This window comes from Lithobates pipiens, unplaced genomic scaffold (genome assembly GCF_037356315.1).
Source record: "Lithobates pipiens isolate NorthernLeopardFrog02 unplaced genomic scaffold, aLitPip1_a1.2 Scaffold_23, whole genome shotgun sequence".
Taxonomy (NCBI): domain Eukaryota; kingdom Metazoa; phylum Chordata; class Amphibia; order Anura; family Ranidae; genus Lithobates; species Lithobates pipiens.
Genome location: NW_027507785.1, coordinates 159208238 through 159225260, shown reverse-complemented (window position 1 = coordinate 159225260; position 17023 = coordinate 159208238). Strand labels below are relative to the sequence as shown.

At 40.7% G+C, this 17023-nt stretch overlaps 1 protein-coding gene across 1 annotated transcript in view; it reads right to left on the bottom strand.

The window, feature by feature from the left end:
* Positions 1-17023, bottom strand: part of GRIN2B (glutamate ionotropic receptor NMDA type subunit 2B) — a 969425-nt gene that overhangs the window by 154226 nt on the left and 798176 nt on the right. Inside the window, exon 7 of the mRNA XM_077452507.1 lies at positions 5275-5446. Coding sequence (XP_077308633.1) covers positions 5275-5446 — 172 coding nt within the window. The remainder of the gene's footprint in view (positions 1-5274; positions 5447-17023) is intronic.

The window sequence follows — 17023 nt, the reverse complement described above, 5'->3', positions numbered from 1 at the left end:
ACTTTTCTTTATTCGGAAAATCGTATTACTTTCGGTAATCTACATGTTACCTAAAATACACAAGAACTTTTTAAATCCACCTGGGCATCCAATAGTGACAGGAATGAACTCAGTGACAGCTCCACTTGCTAAATATCTAACACTAAATCCTATATAAGGGATATTGGACATTTTTTGGATAAGGTTACTAATATACAAGTGGACTCTGGGTGCATTCTTGTCACTTGGGACGTCTCTAATTTATATACAGGGATGGTCCCAATGTCCGACTCAAACATAAGTTCAACTCAAACATTGGGTGCTCGTTTGTTCAATCACCACAGAGCGCCCCATAATGCACTTCGAGGTTGCAGTGCATTGACAGCTGATGATTGGCCAAAGCATGCACCTGACCTGCATGCTTTGGCCAATCAGAGTGTGATATGCTTTTGAGAGCCATGATTGGCCAAAGGCAGGGTGCCTTTGGCCAATCATGGCTCAGAGGCTAAGTCCATGCCCCACACTATATAAGGCTGCTGCATACACGGCAGCCGCACATAGTGAATGAATGGAGATTAGGCAGGTAGTATAGTGTAGTGTGCAGTCAGTCAGTGTAGTATATATATATATATATATATATATATATATATATACTGCAGCTCAGAGTATATAGTGCAGTTAGTGTAATATATATTACAGTTAAGAGTATGTAGTGCAGTCTGTATAGTATATATATATATATATATATATATATATTACAGTTAAGAGTATATAGTGCAGTCCGTATAGTATATATAAATGAAGTTCAGAGTATATAGTGCAGTCCATATAGTATATATATATATATATATATATACAGTTCAGAGTATATAGTGCAGTCAGTGTAGTATATATAATACAGTTCAGAGTATATAGTGCAGTCAGTGTAGTATATATATATATATATATATATATATATATATATATATATATATATATGTTCAAGTTCAGAGTTCAGAGGCACACCTGAGAGGACTGGGAGGATGCAGTCTGGGTGGGTACAAAGCCAGAGAAATGGACTGTGGTGTCATGGGCAGTGGAGAAGGGCAGCTGCAGCCAGGAGGGCTGGGGGGGGGGGCTAAAAATGTCTTACTGGGCTCAGTAGCCGCATGTAGGACAGCTCACACCAGAGACTTTCTATTTTGCTACACTATAGAGGCCCACAATCCCTGCATGCAAAGGGCAATTGCTAACGCCTGGCGGAGCCAGTGTCAGGCCTATTCACTTTGTGCTAGGAGAAAAAAGTGAACGTTAGAAAGGAAGCGATGTGCAGGAGGAGAAATGGAGTGTATATAGTTGTCCCAGCAAGATCTGCAAAATTCCATTGGCCATTCCATACTTCCTATACCCCATCCAAGTTCAAATTCCTCAATAAAACATAAAAACAAGCACTTGGACTGTTTTTCTGTCTTGGAGTGTCTGAGAGGTGAACACGGGACCAGGTGGGGTGACAGGTGGGCCACAACACAAATAGCCCCTACGGAGGTACCGCAACATATACATAATACAGTGGAGAGTAAATAGTGCAGTCCATGTAGTATATATAATACAGATCAGAGTTCAGAGGTACGCCTGAGAGGACTGGGAGGATGCAGTCTGGGATGGGTGCAGAACCAGAGAAATGGACTGTGGTGTCATGGGCAGTGGAGAAGGGCAGGGCCTGAAGATGGCTTACTGGGCTCAGTAGCTGCAGGTAGGACAACTAGCACCAGACACTTTCTATTCTGCTACAATATAGGGGCCCGCGGTCCCTGGCTGCAAATGGCAATTGATAAGGCCTGGCTGAGCCAGTGTCAGGCTAAACCACGTGGTGCTAGCTGTGCCTGAAAGCTCATGCAAGTAGAGTGCTGGATGAGCTGAGAAGTAATAGTCTACACTAATGCCCTGTATACACGGTCTGACTTTCTGACGCAAAATGTGCGATCGGATTGTGTTGTTGGAAAATCTGATCATGTGTGGGCTCCATCTGACTTTTTCCATTGGGAATTTCCGACACACAAAGTTTGAGAGCTGGATCTAAAATTTTAAAAACAGTTTTTAAAACAACAAAATCCGATCGTTTCAATTCCGATCGTGTGTAGACAATTCCGACGGACAAAGTGCCACGCATGCTCAGAATATATTACGAGACAAAAGCTATTGGCTACTGCCCTTTTTATAGTCCCGTCGTACTTCACCTTATTCTGAACGATCGGATTTTCCAACAATTTTGTGCAACCGTCTGCATGCAAGACAGATTTTATCATCGGAATGTCTGACCATGTGTACAGGGCATAAGAGTTGTGCTGGAGACAGAGAGGCCTGTATATTCCCGAGAGTATATAAGTTGTTCCAATTGATTGCTCTTAAATTCACCAATTGATTGTTCTAAAATTCACTGGGCATCACATACTTCCTATACCCTATCCAAGATCAGTCCCCTCAATAAAAATAAAAACAGGTGGGCCACAACACTCAGCAGCCCCTACATATATATATTACAGTGTAGAGTATATAGTGCCATCTGTGTAGTATATACGGTGCCTTGCGAAAGTATTCGGCCCCCTTGAACTTTTCAACCTTTTGCCACATTTCAGGCTTCAAACATAAAGATATAAAATTTTAATTTTTTGTGAAGAATCACCAACAAGTGGGACACAATTGTGAAGTGGAACGAAATATATTGGATATTTTAAACTTTTTTAGCAAATAAAAAACTGAAAAGTGGTGCGTGCAAAATTATTCGGCCCCTTTACTTTCAGTGCAGCAAACTCACTCCAGAAGTTCAGCGAGCATCTCTGAATGATCCAATGTTGTCCTAAATGACTGATGGTGATAAATAGAATCTACCTATGTGTAATCAAGTCTCTGTATATATGCACCTGCTCTGTGATAGTCTCAGGGTTCTGTTGAAAGCGCAGAGAGCATCATGAAGACCAAGGAACACACCAGGCAGGTCCGTAATACTGGAGAAGTTTAAAGCCGGATTTGGATACAAAAAGATTTCCCAAGCTTTAAACATCCCAAGGAGCACTGTGCAAGCGATCATTTTGAAATGGAAGGAGTATCAGACCACTGCAAATCTACCAAGACCTGGCCGTCCCTCTAAACTTTCAGCTCAGACAAGGAGAAGACTGATCAGAGATGCAGCCAAGAGGCCCATGATCACTCTGGATGAACTGCAGAGAACTACAGCTGAGGTGAGAGAGTCTGTCCATAGGACAACAATCAGTCGTACACTGCACAAATCTGGCCTTTATGGAAAAGTAGCAAGAAGAAAGCCATTTCTCAAAGATATCCATAAAAAGTCTTGTCTAAAGTTTGGCACAAGCCACCTGGGAGACACACCAAACATGTGGAAGAAGGTGCTCTGGTCAGATGAAACCAAAATCAAACTTTTTGCCCACAATGCAAGACGATATGTTTGCCGTAAAAGCAACACAGCTCATCACCCTCAACACACCATCCCCACTGTCAAACATGGTGGTGGCAGCATCATGGTTTGGGCCTGCTTTTCTTCAGCAGGGACAGGGAAGGTGGTTAAAATTGAGGGGAAGATGGATGCAGCCAAATACAGGACCAAGAATCTGGTTGAAAACCTGTTGGAGTCTGCAAAAGACCTGAAACTGGGACGGAGATTTATCTTCCAACAAGACAATGATCCCAAACATAAAACAAAATCTACAAAGGAATGGTTCACAAATAAACGTATCCAGGTGTTAGAATGGCCAAGTCAAAGTCCAGACCTGTATCCAATCGAGAATCTGTGGAAAGAGCTGAAAACTGCTGTTCACAAACACTCTCCATCCAACCTCACTGAGCTCGAGCTGTTTTGCAAGGAAGAATGGGCAAGAATTTCAGTCTCTCGATGTGCAAAACTGATAGAGACATACCCCAAGCGACTTGCAGCTGTAATCACAGCAAAAGGTGGCTCTACAAAGTATTAACGCAAAGGGGCCGAATAATTTTGCACGCCCCACTTTAAATTTTTTTATTAGTTAAAAAAGTTTCAAAAATCCAATAGATTTCATTCCACTTCACAATTGTGTCCCACTTGTTGGTGATTCTTCACAAAAAATCAAAATGGTATATCTTTATGTTTGAAGCCTGAAATGTGGCAAAAGGTTGAAAAGTTCAAGGGGGCCAAATACTTTCGCAAGGCACAGTGCAAAGTATATAATACAGTATATTGAGGTGGTTAAGGGGAACCCTATGACAGAATTAAGAAAAAAAATGATGTGCCCCCCCCCCCCCCCAATTCATATCAGGCCTGTCTAAGAACTGTCAAAGCAAAAAGACAGTAAGCAGAGTTTTTTCAGGTTTTTTTTTTTTTTTTTTTGGGTCCATTGGGCTGTGTGATTGACAATGGATATACATTGCAGGACACTTTTTTTTCTTCTTTAATAAAGGAATTGTCAAAAACTGTCTGTTGTGGTTTTACTTTTTGACACTTTTTTGGTGAATAGGTAGGGGTACAATGTACCCAATACCAATTCACATGGGGAGGCGGGATCTTGGGGCCCCCTTGTTAAAGGGGGCTTCAAGATTCTGATAAACCCCCTCCCGCAGACCCCGACAACCAATGGCCAGGGTTGTCAGCATGGCCATTGGTTGTCAGGGTGAGGTGAACCCCAAAGCACCTTCCCCATGTTGAGGGCACGTAGCCTGATATGCTTCAGTAGGGGAGGCACTCCCCCCCACCTATCCTGACCTCCAGGCTACATGCTCGGATAAGGGTCTGGTATGGATTTTGGGGGGACTCCCACGCAAAGAATTTTTTTTATTTTGGCATGGAGTTCCCCTTAAAATCCATACCAGACTCCAAGGGCCTTATATGAACTGGGAGGGGGACCCTACACTGTTTTTTTCCTTGCAACAGACCCATATTTATTTATTTATTAGAGTGGGAAGGGGTGGAATATATGTCAAGTTTCTTTTGCTATTTGTGTCTTCCCATAATCTAAAAAGTGGGGGGAAATATCCCACATGAGGGCACATTCAGCAATGAAAAAAAAAATGCATAAAAGGTTCTGACTCGTTTCCACTGAATTGAAAATAAAACAAAAAAAAAAATGGCTGAAGTTGGACTTTAACATGTCAACTTGTTGAAAATATATATATATATATATATATATATTTTTTTTATATTTTTATTATATGTATTTATAAAGCACCATCAGTATAGTTTAGTGAGTATTGTACACTGCATCCAGAATTTTTTTTTACAAATAAAAGGTGACATTTTATAAATATACTTCACATGGATATGAATTTTACCTCTCCAATCATGCCATTCCATGTGCCATTAATCTTTTTGCCATGCTTGCCATTGGTCACCAGATACAGATCATAGGTGAATTTGACAGTCTTTGCTATTTTCTTCAGGATATCTATGCAGAAACCCTTACAGCATCTCTTGATGTAGTTTCCTCCTTCTTCTGTGCGGTTTCTAATGACCAGAATAAGATTAAAATAAGTTAAAGAATACTGGCATGATCCCCTCAAGTCACAGAAATGTTATGTCTTCTAGGGCTTTCCAGGAAAAAAACACCCCTTTAGAGTTTCTTTAAATACACAGTAATCTCTTATGATTTACCTAAGAGTGGATAAAAGCCCTACAGTAGCCAGAGCGAAACATATTCATACATAGGTCCAAGACAAATAAACAAACAAGGATTGTAACCATGTATTGTGAGATTGTCATCTGTCATTTGTTGCACCAATGTCATCATAATTGGCTGTAAATTAACAAAACATCTAAATGTCCCTTCAACTTAGTTCTTTGAATGCTAACAGCTTGCATACAGTATCTAACATGCGACAAAAAGACTTCATCCAAGTACACAGGGTGTCTAAAGCATGCCCTGTCCCTCTCCCGCTCTTGCACAATCCCCCTTTGCTCTTGCAGTATTACAATTCTTTGAAAAATTGATCTTTTGAATAGTTTTTGTGAGTTATTAAGAATTATGATACAACATTATTGTTACACTGCATTTGCTCTTTTTTATTTATATAAAGACCAAAGGCATGACAAGCACTCATCTACTCACTTAATGCTAAGGTCATAAACTCTTGGTGGGGTGGCTGACAATCCATATCTCCTTGCTTTACAATCACAAGTCTCTAATAGAATAAGAAAAAAGCCCAGTTAACTCTCCTCTATCCAGAACCAAAAAAAGTGACCTTATGAAGAGCAGATGATAAGCAGTCTCTAATGGCTAGCCATTGGAGAGTGCGGGGGGAGAAGGGGGGGGGGGGGGTAATTTACCAGACAGATTTTATAGTGAGCCACAATTTATTAAATGAAAACACCAGTCTACTCATCCACTTTCTGGTGAATGCTTGGCCATATATGATGAGATCACAGGCTTTTTCTGATTCATTTTGTCAGATTGGACTTTCTCAAGTTTTTAATACCCATGGGAGCCTGTTTTGTGTTGTAATCCCTCTGTAGAATCATTTAGACCCACAATGAAAAGTGGTTATCATACTTCAGTTCTGAGGCACCCCCCCTGCTTCCAGGGAGAATGTTCTTGAAGAAGAGGCTGGGCCTAGAGCTGGAGTGGCATGCAGCCCATGTGGTATGCAGCCCATGTGGGAGCCCTGACCAATCCCTAACTGGCATTGGCAGGGGGCAGGCCTCAAATATAGGTTGAAGTCACATGCTGCTGGGGAGGAGTAGGGGACTGGGTGACATGAGGAATGGAGTGCTAGACAGCCGCAGGAGCACACCCCCACCTGGGGGGGTGCAGCGATCACAGGAGGCGGCCCAGGGAGAACTGCGAGGGAACATTGCTTCTACACGGTCATTGGCAATCTCTCTGTCACCACACGGTCAGTGGCAGGGAACTCCTGGAGCAGAGGGGTAGGAGAAGCTGTTGGAACGCATAGTCCGGGAAAGTTCCTCATCAAGGTTGGTGAGTGTTGTCACAGTGCATGGCTGGAGGTGCCAGGGATTCTGTAAGGGAACTCTGCTTCACTAGCAGAATCTTTATCATGCACACAGTGGATGGTGAAGAGTCCTGGATTGGAGAAGAGACTGTGGAAATGTGTGTCAAATCAGTGTGGCCGGGTGGCACATGGTTTGCAAGTTGGACTGGCTGGGAGCAGTAGTCCATTTCCTAGAAGATAGACTTTAACCTACTATGCCTTGGGGAGAGGTTCTGCAGGCCTCATGCCTAGTAGTATGGAGTCAGAAGAGGCAGTAGAGGGGCTTATTCAGAGTGAGTTCTTCATACCCATTAGAAGAGGATGTGTTATACCTTAAACGTAATTACAAGTTGTGCAGGAGGAAACCAGTTATGCAAGAGGAAGCAAGTTTGGGCAAGTGGTGAAGAGAACGAAGACCATTACTTTTACACTGTCAAAAGTAATGTTTCTGTCCCTCATACAGTGACAGATGGAAAGCTCTTAGGAACAGTAGTCTGCATGGAAATGCAGAGGGAGCAATAGTCTGCATGTAGATGCAGAGGGAATAACAGTCTGCAGGAAGCTGCAGGAGAAGATTTCTACTTAGTCAAGTGTGCACATTCAATCTTCATACTCTAACTATGATCAAAGTAGCTGAAACTTGTAAATATGATGGCAATAATTGATTCTATGGGCATTCCTATGGGATGCCCATAGAATCAATTATTGCCCAATCCCTATCCCTATCCCAATCCCTATCCAAGTTGTACCCCCCCAAAAAAAACAACAAAAACAAAGCTTGCAAAAGATTATTCATTGTCTCTGGAAAGGATGCAAGAAGTCTGGCAGTGGGGTGATTTGGCGGATTGTTTGTCAGTAGTGCTAACACCATGGCTACATGTATAATAGAGGTAACGGCTCTAGAAGAAGGATAACCTCTCCCGAGAAGGTGATCCTAAGAGGATAAAATGGAGGCAATCACTATGGGTAGGGTTTCTGTTTTGGACTTGGCAACAGTCAATGAAGAGAGTTTTCAATTCTGTGGTAAAATATATTTCAGATTAGTGCAGTTTTTGCTGTCAATTGTGGTACCAGCAACCTTCTTGGTAAGAACCACCATGTAAAAGTTTCAGTCAAGTAAAGTGAATCCTCCTCTATGCATTAATTCTGGACATTTTATGGTGTCATATGAAATTATGAATTGAGTGGTTGAGGATTTTAATAAAGCTTCCAGAGGTCACAAAAATGTATAGCTTGGACTATGTATTTTGGCCAATATATGTATTTGAATCCTGCATAACAAGGAAATAGAGAATTTATGGATTTGAAGGTAGTAAATCATGTCAGTAGGTTTGGTGAGATCTTTCGGGACGTGAACCCCCATAGGTATTTCATTGCAGGAGATTGTCAATGAAAAGAGAAGCTGGTTTGTAATTGGGATTAGATTTGAGAAGAAAGTGATATATGTATATAAAGCTTTTGTTTTGTCATAATATATTTTAAAGTTATTAAAAAAGCCATATTTTCATTTCATAATTTATTTCTAACAAATGGAATGGAAATAGTTGAGGAAGTGATAGAGTAGCAGGTATATACTGTGTATATATATATATATATATATATATATATATATATATATATATATTACACATATATATATATATATATATATATATATATATATATATATACACATACACAGTATCTCACATAAGTACATCCCTCACATTTTTGTAAATGTTTTATTATATCTTTTCATGTGACAAATTACACTTTGTTACAATGTAAAATAGCGAGTGTACAGCTCACACAGTGTACATTTGCTGTCCAGTCAAAATAACTCAAGACACAGCCATTAGTGTCTAAACTGCTGGTGACAAAAGTGAGTACACCCCTAAGTGAAAATGTCCAAATTGAGCCCAAAGTGTCAATATTTTGTGTGACCACCATTATTTTCCAGCACTGCCGTAAATCTCTTGGTCATGGAGTTTAACAGAGCTTCACAGATTGCCACTGGAGTCCTCTTCCGCTCCTCCATGATTACATCATGGAGCTGGTGGATGTTAGAGACCTTGCACTCCCCCACCTTCCATTTGAGGATGCCCCACAAATGCTCAATAGGGTTTAGGTCTGGAGACATGCTTTGCCAGTTCATCACCTTTACCCTCAGCTTCTTTAGCCATGCAGTGGTCGTCTTGGAGGTGTGTTTGGGGTTATGTTGGAATAATGCCCTGTGGCCCAGTCTCCAAAGGGAAGGGATCATGCTCTGCTTCAGTATGTTGGCATTCATGGTTCCCTCAATGATCTGTAGCTCCCCAGTGCCGGCAGTACTCATGCAGCCCCAGACCATGACACTCCCACCACCATGCTTGGCTATAGGCAAGACAGTCCTGTCTTTGTACTCCTCATCTGGTTGGCGCCACACACGCTTGATACCATCAGAACCAAATAAGTTTATCTTGGTCTCATCCGACCACAGGACATGGTTCCAGTAATCCATGTCCTTCACCTGCTTATCTTCAGCAAACTGTTTGCAGGCTTTCTTGTGCATCATCTTTTGAAGAGGCTTCCTTCTAGGACAACTGTCATGCAGACCAATTTGATGCAGTGTGCAGCATATGGTCTGAGCACTGACAGGCTGACCCCCACCCATTCAACCTCTGCAGCAATGCTGGCAGCACTCATACGTCTATTTCTCAAAGACAACCTCTGGATATGACACTAAGCACATGCACTCAAATTCTTTGGTCGACCATGGCATTGCCTGTTCTGAGTGGAACCTGTCCTGTTAAACCACTATATGGTCTTGGCCGTCGTGCAGCAGGTCAGTTTCAGGGTCTTGGAAATCTTCTTATATGCCAGGCCATCTGTATGTAGAGCAACAATTATTTTTTTCAGATCCTCAGAGAGTTCTTTGCCATGAGGTGCCATGTTGAACTTCTAGTGACCAGTTTAAGAGAGTGAAAGTGATAACACCAAATTTAACACACCTGCTCCCCATTCACACCTAAGACCTTGTAACACTAATGAGTCACATGAGGGAAAATGGCTAATTGGGTCCAATTTGGACATTTTCACTCAAGGTGTACTCAATTTTGTTGCCAGCAGTTTAGACATTAATGGCTGTGTTTTGAGTTATTTTGAGGGGACAACAAATTTACACTGTTATACAAGCTGTACACTCACTACCTACATTGTAGCAAAGTGTCATTTCTTCAGTGTTGTCATGTGAAAAGATATAATAAAATATTTACAAAAATGTGAGGGGTGTACTTGTGTAAGATGCTGTATATTATATATATATATATATATATATATATATATATATATATACATATATATATATGGTAAAAAAGTGTTGGGAGGGACAAAGTCCCCAACTCTGGGCTCAGGTTTTAAAGTTGCAAGGAAGCCGGATTGATGTTGAACCAAAGTCTCAGAGCAAAGTCGGATCGACTGTCGCTCAACTCTCGGAGCAGTGTGAACCGGGCCTTACTGGGGAAACGGATTGTGTTTGCAGGTGTGCACAGTCTTTATAATCAAGGGCTCCACCAGGGAGACAGGCGGTCCCTGCCCAGAGGCCAGTAAGTGGGCCAGTGCAGCATGGCGCTGCTAGAGAAGTGCAGGTTGTATCTGAGCACAGTGGTGCTGTGAGGTGGTATTACAAAACAAACAAGGGCCTAAACCTGAGGCTAAAATAGCAATGCAGTTAGAATGAGCGAGGGGGCTGGATGAAGCACCAGTGTTATTGTATAGCATTTGAAGAGAAATGCTGAACAGATCTGTGAGGGAAAAATTTACATTTTTGTTGGACATGAACTTTTTACTTTAGAAAATTTTAAATAAAAAGTAGGCCATCAAGCCCTAAACAATATTTGCTCACTGGTCTTAACTCTAGCACTAGTGAAATCCCAAAATATCATAATATACAGTATATATATATTTATTTTTTTATTACATAGTTCACAATAACACTCTTAATGTACATGTATGTGTTTAGTGGTTGCCCCATAAAGGTACTGGTTTGTATTTATTATTTTGGTTTATGCTGGAGACAGCAGTGTGGGCACTATATAGGAGCCTCCTTTTTAACAGTAGCTCTAAAATATAATAACTATAATAGCATAATTATTATTATTATATTTTTTTTTTTTGCCAGTGTAGAATAGCATTTGTAAGAAGTGATTTTATTTTGTGTGTGATTTCCTGTCCAGACATAGATTACATTACCTTTTCTTGTAAGTACATCACAGTAACAGAAGTCATAAACAGAAATAATAAGTATAAAATAAAATAAGTAAAAAATAAGTGTGAAAGAAATTTTAAAGCCTAACCGACGCTTCAGTTTAAGTCATCTAAATACATTGCAGTGACATCAAAACAAAATGTGTTGAAAGTCTTTTAGTACACTCTCCTTCTAGGACAGCCACAGCATAAGTAGAAAGATCTGTACCCTGTCAGTGGGTTTCCCCTCCCCATGGAGTTTACCTTGAAGGCAATTTTTTTTTTCAATAGGAGACCATGTAAAATTGGGTATGATCTTTATATGAATTTAATTTGTGAAGGGATTTTATAGAAATCTATTGAATAAAGCCTTAAATAAAAAAGGAACGTTTGATTGTTTGCTAAACAAAAGAAGAAGAAAAAAACCACAAACACATAAAAAAATAGGTTGTACAAAGTAAAGCAAAATATGACAGAAATATTACAGAAAAGGCCATTCATTTGGTAAGAAGTTATAAATGAAAAAAAGTAGCTAGTTGCAGCACTTATTATATTTTATGTACATAATGCACGAACAGAAATCAGTTTGTGATTGTAAAGGTAAAACATTTGACATCAAATAGTTTAATAACTACTCATTAAATCACATTATGGTAAACATACAATTAGAGTTTGAAGGCTAAATATAGTGTACACAAAAAGAACTTTAAAAATATTGCAAAAGAGCACAATGCTGGCAGACATTTTTCAGGGGCCCATAACTGATCTAAGAATTACTGACATTCTTGTTTATGAAGCAAGCTCACCATAAGTATGTGCTTCAATGTCACAAGATGTTGTTGACAAAACAAAACATTCTTGAGCTTCTGGTAAAACTTTGATTTTTAGTGTAAGTTTCAAAGTATTTTTTTAACCCTTTTCATATTTGTATCTTTTTTTTTTTTAGAGTAAATATATATATTGTTTTTAGGTTAGACTCAAATGAAATTAAATGCCACTATTTTAGGGATACTTATCCTGATGTATTAGCTTTGCAAACAAAGCCAAAAATCTCATTTTTATAAGTTCTTTGTTTAAGGCTGGGTTCACACCTATATGAATTGGATGCAGGTATGACCGCATCCAATTCGCAGAACATTTTAACATCTATTACTTTCAAATAGTCTGGTTAACATATGTGCATTGCATTTGCTTTCCGCATTGCCCAAAAAAGTGTGCGTTTTCTAGGCAGTGCAGTGCGAATTGCAGGCTCATATTCTTCTATGGGAACGCATCTGATTCGCAGATGCGTTCCCTTGTGAACAGGCATTCTCTCCCCCTCCTCACTACATGTCCCCCTCTCCCTGATCAGCTGATCCACAGCTACAACAGAGAGGAAGCTCTGAACAGCTTCTTTTTCTCTTTGCACAGAGAACGGAGCTGGAATTCACATAGGACTGGTGTGAATCCAGCTTTAGAGTGTTATGATCCATATATTGTATTCTTCTGATGATCAATAAATATCTTGATATACAGTATATATTGGTCTCTGTATTGTTATACTATATGGAGTCATTTTTGTAATACCCTTTTCCACTTTTATATGTTAGACTCAACAAAAAATAAAGGATAGTTTTTTAAACATAAGGCTACTTATCCTATCATTTTATGTGCTTTGTTTTAGACTGATGTGATTAGTTTATTGGATTCTCCTGATTATCAATGAATGGATATATTGATTGCAACATATACAGTATATGTTATATGTTAGTTTCTGCTTTATTTTCTTGTTGAGGAATAAGCTCACCTTTAGCACTTATCCTTTATTCACACTTGTCTCTGTAGTCAGCTCAGAAAAGTGAACCACAATAGGGTATCTGTTTTGCTGATAAACAGACATTTCAGAAACTGTACGCTCAGGCTGGAAGCAGTTTGTTAACATGTAAACAAGATTTGGAAAAATAACGGAAATAGACACATCAATATAAAAATGATAAAATATTAAAAAACCAACCATCTTTAGTGTATACAATCAGGCATCTACCGTCCATAAAGTTACAGAGAAGCTAAATACAATACAGCTTAAAAACATAGTTTTGAAGGCGTTACAATAAACGGTAACAGTAACATGTATGATCTATGCATTTCAAGATTTGTCTCCACTTCATTAGGACTTTGTATGCCTTGTAAGTACTTGATCAAAGATAATAATCCTGTGCTGAAATATGATCAAAACAAATTAATGATAGTACAGGGATAATAAAAATGGTATCCCAGTATACAAATACAAAAGGGACAAAGCACAAATCTGTCCATGACAACAGGAGGAAAAAAAAAGGGGGAAAAAAGGGGAAGGCCAAAAATATTGACTCCAAAATCCCCCCACTCACCCTGCCTGCAGTGTGAATAAGACTAACCTGGGGGCAAACGAAAAGTGCCCGTAGGGGGACTCCATAGTGCTCCAACAATCAAGGCACCTCCAAAGTAAAAAAGTAGGAAAAGTATAAACCCCATAAACCAATTCTGCAATAAAATCAGGATTATCACAAAATGTAGATATGAAATTAATTTGTGTAGTCACGTAGACCATACATGTTACTGTTACTGTTTATTTTTCCAAATTTTGTTTACATTTATGGTGGGTCAATACCACTGGGAATGAAATCTTATTGAGATAGCTATCACATGCTCCACTACAACAAACTTTTTTCTACACCTTTTTTCTACAACTTGTTTACACCTTCTCTTCCTGCAAACATGACCCATTCCACCACAAGAAGGAGCTGAAACTAATACAAAAATAAACTTTGTATAGCCAAAAACCTGCATTTTCTAGCTCTTTTTCTTCCCTTCCGCAACCTTAAAGCTGGGTTTACATATATTCAAATTGGATGCGTTTCAACCACATCCAATTCGCATGACATGTGAATGTGACTGGTTGTCAATGGAGTACACATATCCAGGACAGCCGCAATGCGGTTTAAAAAAGGGTCCTGTGCATTTTTGGGTCTGGTGCAGGTGCAAATTCAGGCAAAAATTTGCACTTGAATTGCACCTGAACCGGTGAACAGCAAGGCATCGGCACCAGACCCTGAACTGCAAACTGGAGCTGAACATATGTGAACCTGGCCTAAAAGTTGTTGTAACAAGCTGCTACAGAAAGAAAAGATGTAAGCATACTAAGCAGACTGGAGGTCCTTTCTATACCACACAGTTTTGAGACTCAGCACTGTAGCTCTGGTCTCTGTAGTGAACACCTTAATCCCTTATGAGGAAAGCTTCAGGAAACTGCTGAACAATCAGTCTAAGCCTATTCAATGGGTTACTCTATCATGTTATGCTCTGTATTTAGGTTTGCATGGCTCCTGACTGTTTATGTCAGATTATTTATTGTGAAATATGTGGCTGTTAGTTGGCTGTCACCTTTGATGACAGTGTGGAGTTAAAAATTTTACATTTATATTTTTTGTAAGCATAGGACCTGTAAAATAAAAGCCTCCTCGCCACCTGTCAAACATACTCGGATTGCTTTTCAAAGGAGCATTAGTGGCTGCTACACTTGTGAATAAGCCCTAAGTTGCATTTGGCAGTGTCACCCTTAGAGCTTGTTCACACATAAAGTTGGGGGGTAGTAAAGCCCTGCAGTTAAGTCACGGTTTTACAGCCCCCGGTCCCTACCCTCGCTTTAGCTGCTGAGGCAGCAGCCAAAGGTGTACACATGCCGCAGCAGGAATGAAGCCCCCTGTTGCTTTGGGTGGATGCTATTGCCTGCCAATCAAGTGAATGGGGCCACTCTGCAAGTGTCCCCAACTGCATGCTTCTGCGAGGTCCAAGGGATTAAAGCAGGTGGTGAGATAGCAACACAACACTGGCTGCTTTAACCCTGATGTGGGTTAACAGCAGCTCATCAGTGGGAAAGCAGCCCTATGTTATTATGCCCAGTGTATTGCTTCACATTGACCTGAAGATCTCCTGCTTCCTGCTGCTGCTGCTGCTGGCACCACTTTGGAGACTTCTAGCCATAATAAGAGGTGGAGTATAGTTGATATCAATCTGCATGGGACAGGAGCTAGCACTACAGAGGAGGCATCGACGTATGTGAATGTTGTTCCCTACTACAGCTCCAACTTCTACTACTACAAGTAGTCCCTGTGTTTTGCACTCTGATGCTCTGGGATGATGGGTCAGCAAGCCCAGACCGCGATCTACCAGTCACCTGTCTATGATCTACTGCTAGAGTGTGATCTACAGGTTGCTGACCCCCGCATTAGCCCTTAGGAAACCACCTTGGTTGTCTTGAGAATTATTCAACCCTGTTCCTGGCTAGGGATGAGCCGAACAACCCCCCGGTTCGGTTTGCAGCAGAACATGCAGACAGGAAAAAAATTTGTTCAAACACACAAACACCGTTAAAGTCTATGGGATACGAACATGAAAAATCAAAAGTGCTAATTTTAAAGGCTTATATGCAAGTTATTGTCATAAAAAGTGTTTGGGAACCTGGGTCCTGCCCCAGGGGACATGTATCAATGCAAAAAAAAAAGTTTTAAAAACAGACTTTTTTTGGGAGCAGTGATTTTAATAATGCTTAAAGTGAAACAATAAAAGTGAAATATTCCTTTAAAATTCATACCTGTGGGGTGTCTATAGTATTCCTGTAAAGTGGCACATGTTTCCCGTGTTCAGAACAGTTTGAGAGCAAAATGACATTTCTAAAGGAAAAAAGTAATTTAAAAGTACTCGCAGCTATAATGAATTGTCGGTCCTTCGGGTCTGGTATGAGTATTAAGGGGAACCTTGAACTCAAATTAAAAAAAAAAAATTCCGTGGGGGTCCCCCTAAATTCCATACCATACCCTTCAGATCTGGTATGGATATGAAGGGGAACCCCATGCCAAAATTAAATAATAATATTCTTCTTCTCTCGCTCCAACAAACTGAAAAAGAAAAAAAAGCCGTCCAACCCACCTCCATGGGAGGCGTCGTATGACGCATCTTCGCTTTGACAGCTCTTTTATAACTGAGGGTGATGACGTCACCGGCTGACCCAGCCCCCCTCTGACGCACGAGGACATCCCTATTGCTTTCCCGTAGCGTCAGAGGGGGCGGGGAAGCCACAGGGATGTCCCCATGTGTCAGAGGGGGTGGCGTCACCTGGCAAAGTCATTGTATGGCCCCGCCCTCAGTTATAAAAGAGCTGTCAAAGCGAAGACACGTCATACGGTGGGTGCCTCCCATGGAAGCGGGTTGGATGGCTTTTTTTTTCGTTTTCGGTCCGAAGCGAGAGAAGAAGATGAATGGACTTCGTGGGACACTTATTTTTTTATTTTTTATTAAAGGACTTGTCCCAAGCCATGTCTTTTTTTACCATTTTCACACTTTTTTTGTGAAATGGTAGGGGTATATTTGTACCCGTTACCATTTCACACAGCGGGGAGGCCGGGATGTGGGGGTCCCCTTGTTAAAGGGGGCTTCCATATTCTGATAAGCCCCCCGCCCGCAGACTCCCACAACCACCGGGCAAGGGTTGTGGGATGAGGCCCTTGTCCCCATCAACATGGGGACAAGGTGTTTTGGGGAAAATCCCAAAGCACCGGCCCCATGTTGAGGGCATGTGGCTTGGTATGGTTCAGGAGGGGGGGCTCTATCTCAGCCCCCCTCTTTTCCTGTGGCCTGCCAGGTTGCCTGCTCGGATAAGGGTCTGGTATGGATTTTTGAGGGGAACCCCACACCATTTTTTTTTTAATTTTGGCGCGGGGATCCCTTTAAAATCCATTCCAGACCTGAAGGGTCTTTTTTTTAAGTTTGGTTCGGGTTCCCCTTAATATTTCTACCATACCTGAAGGGTCTGGTAATTGACTGTTGGGGAATCCCATGCTGTTTTTTTCAATGACTTGTATGTGTATTTCATTAT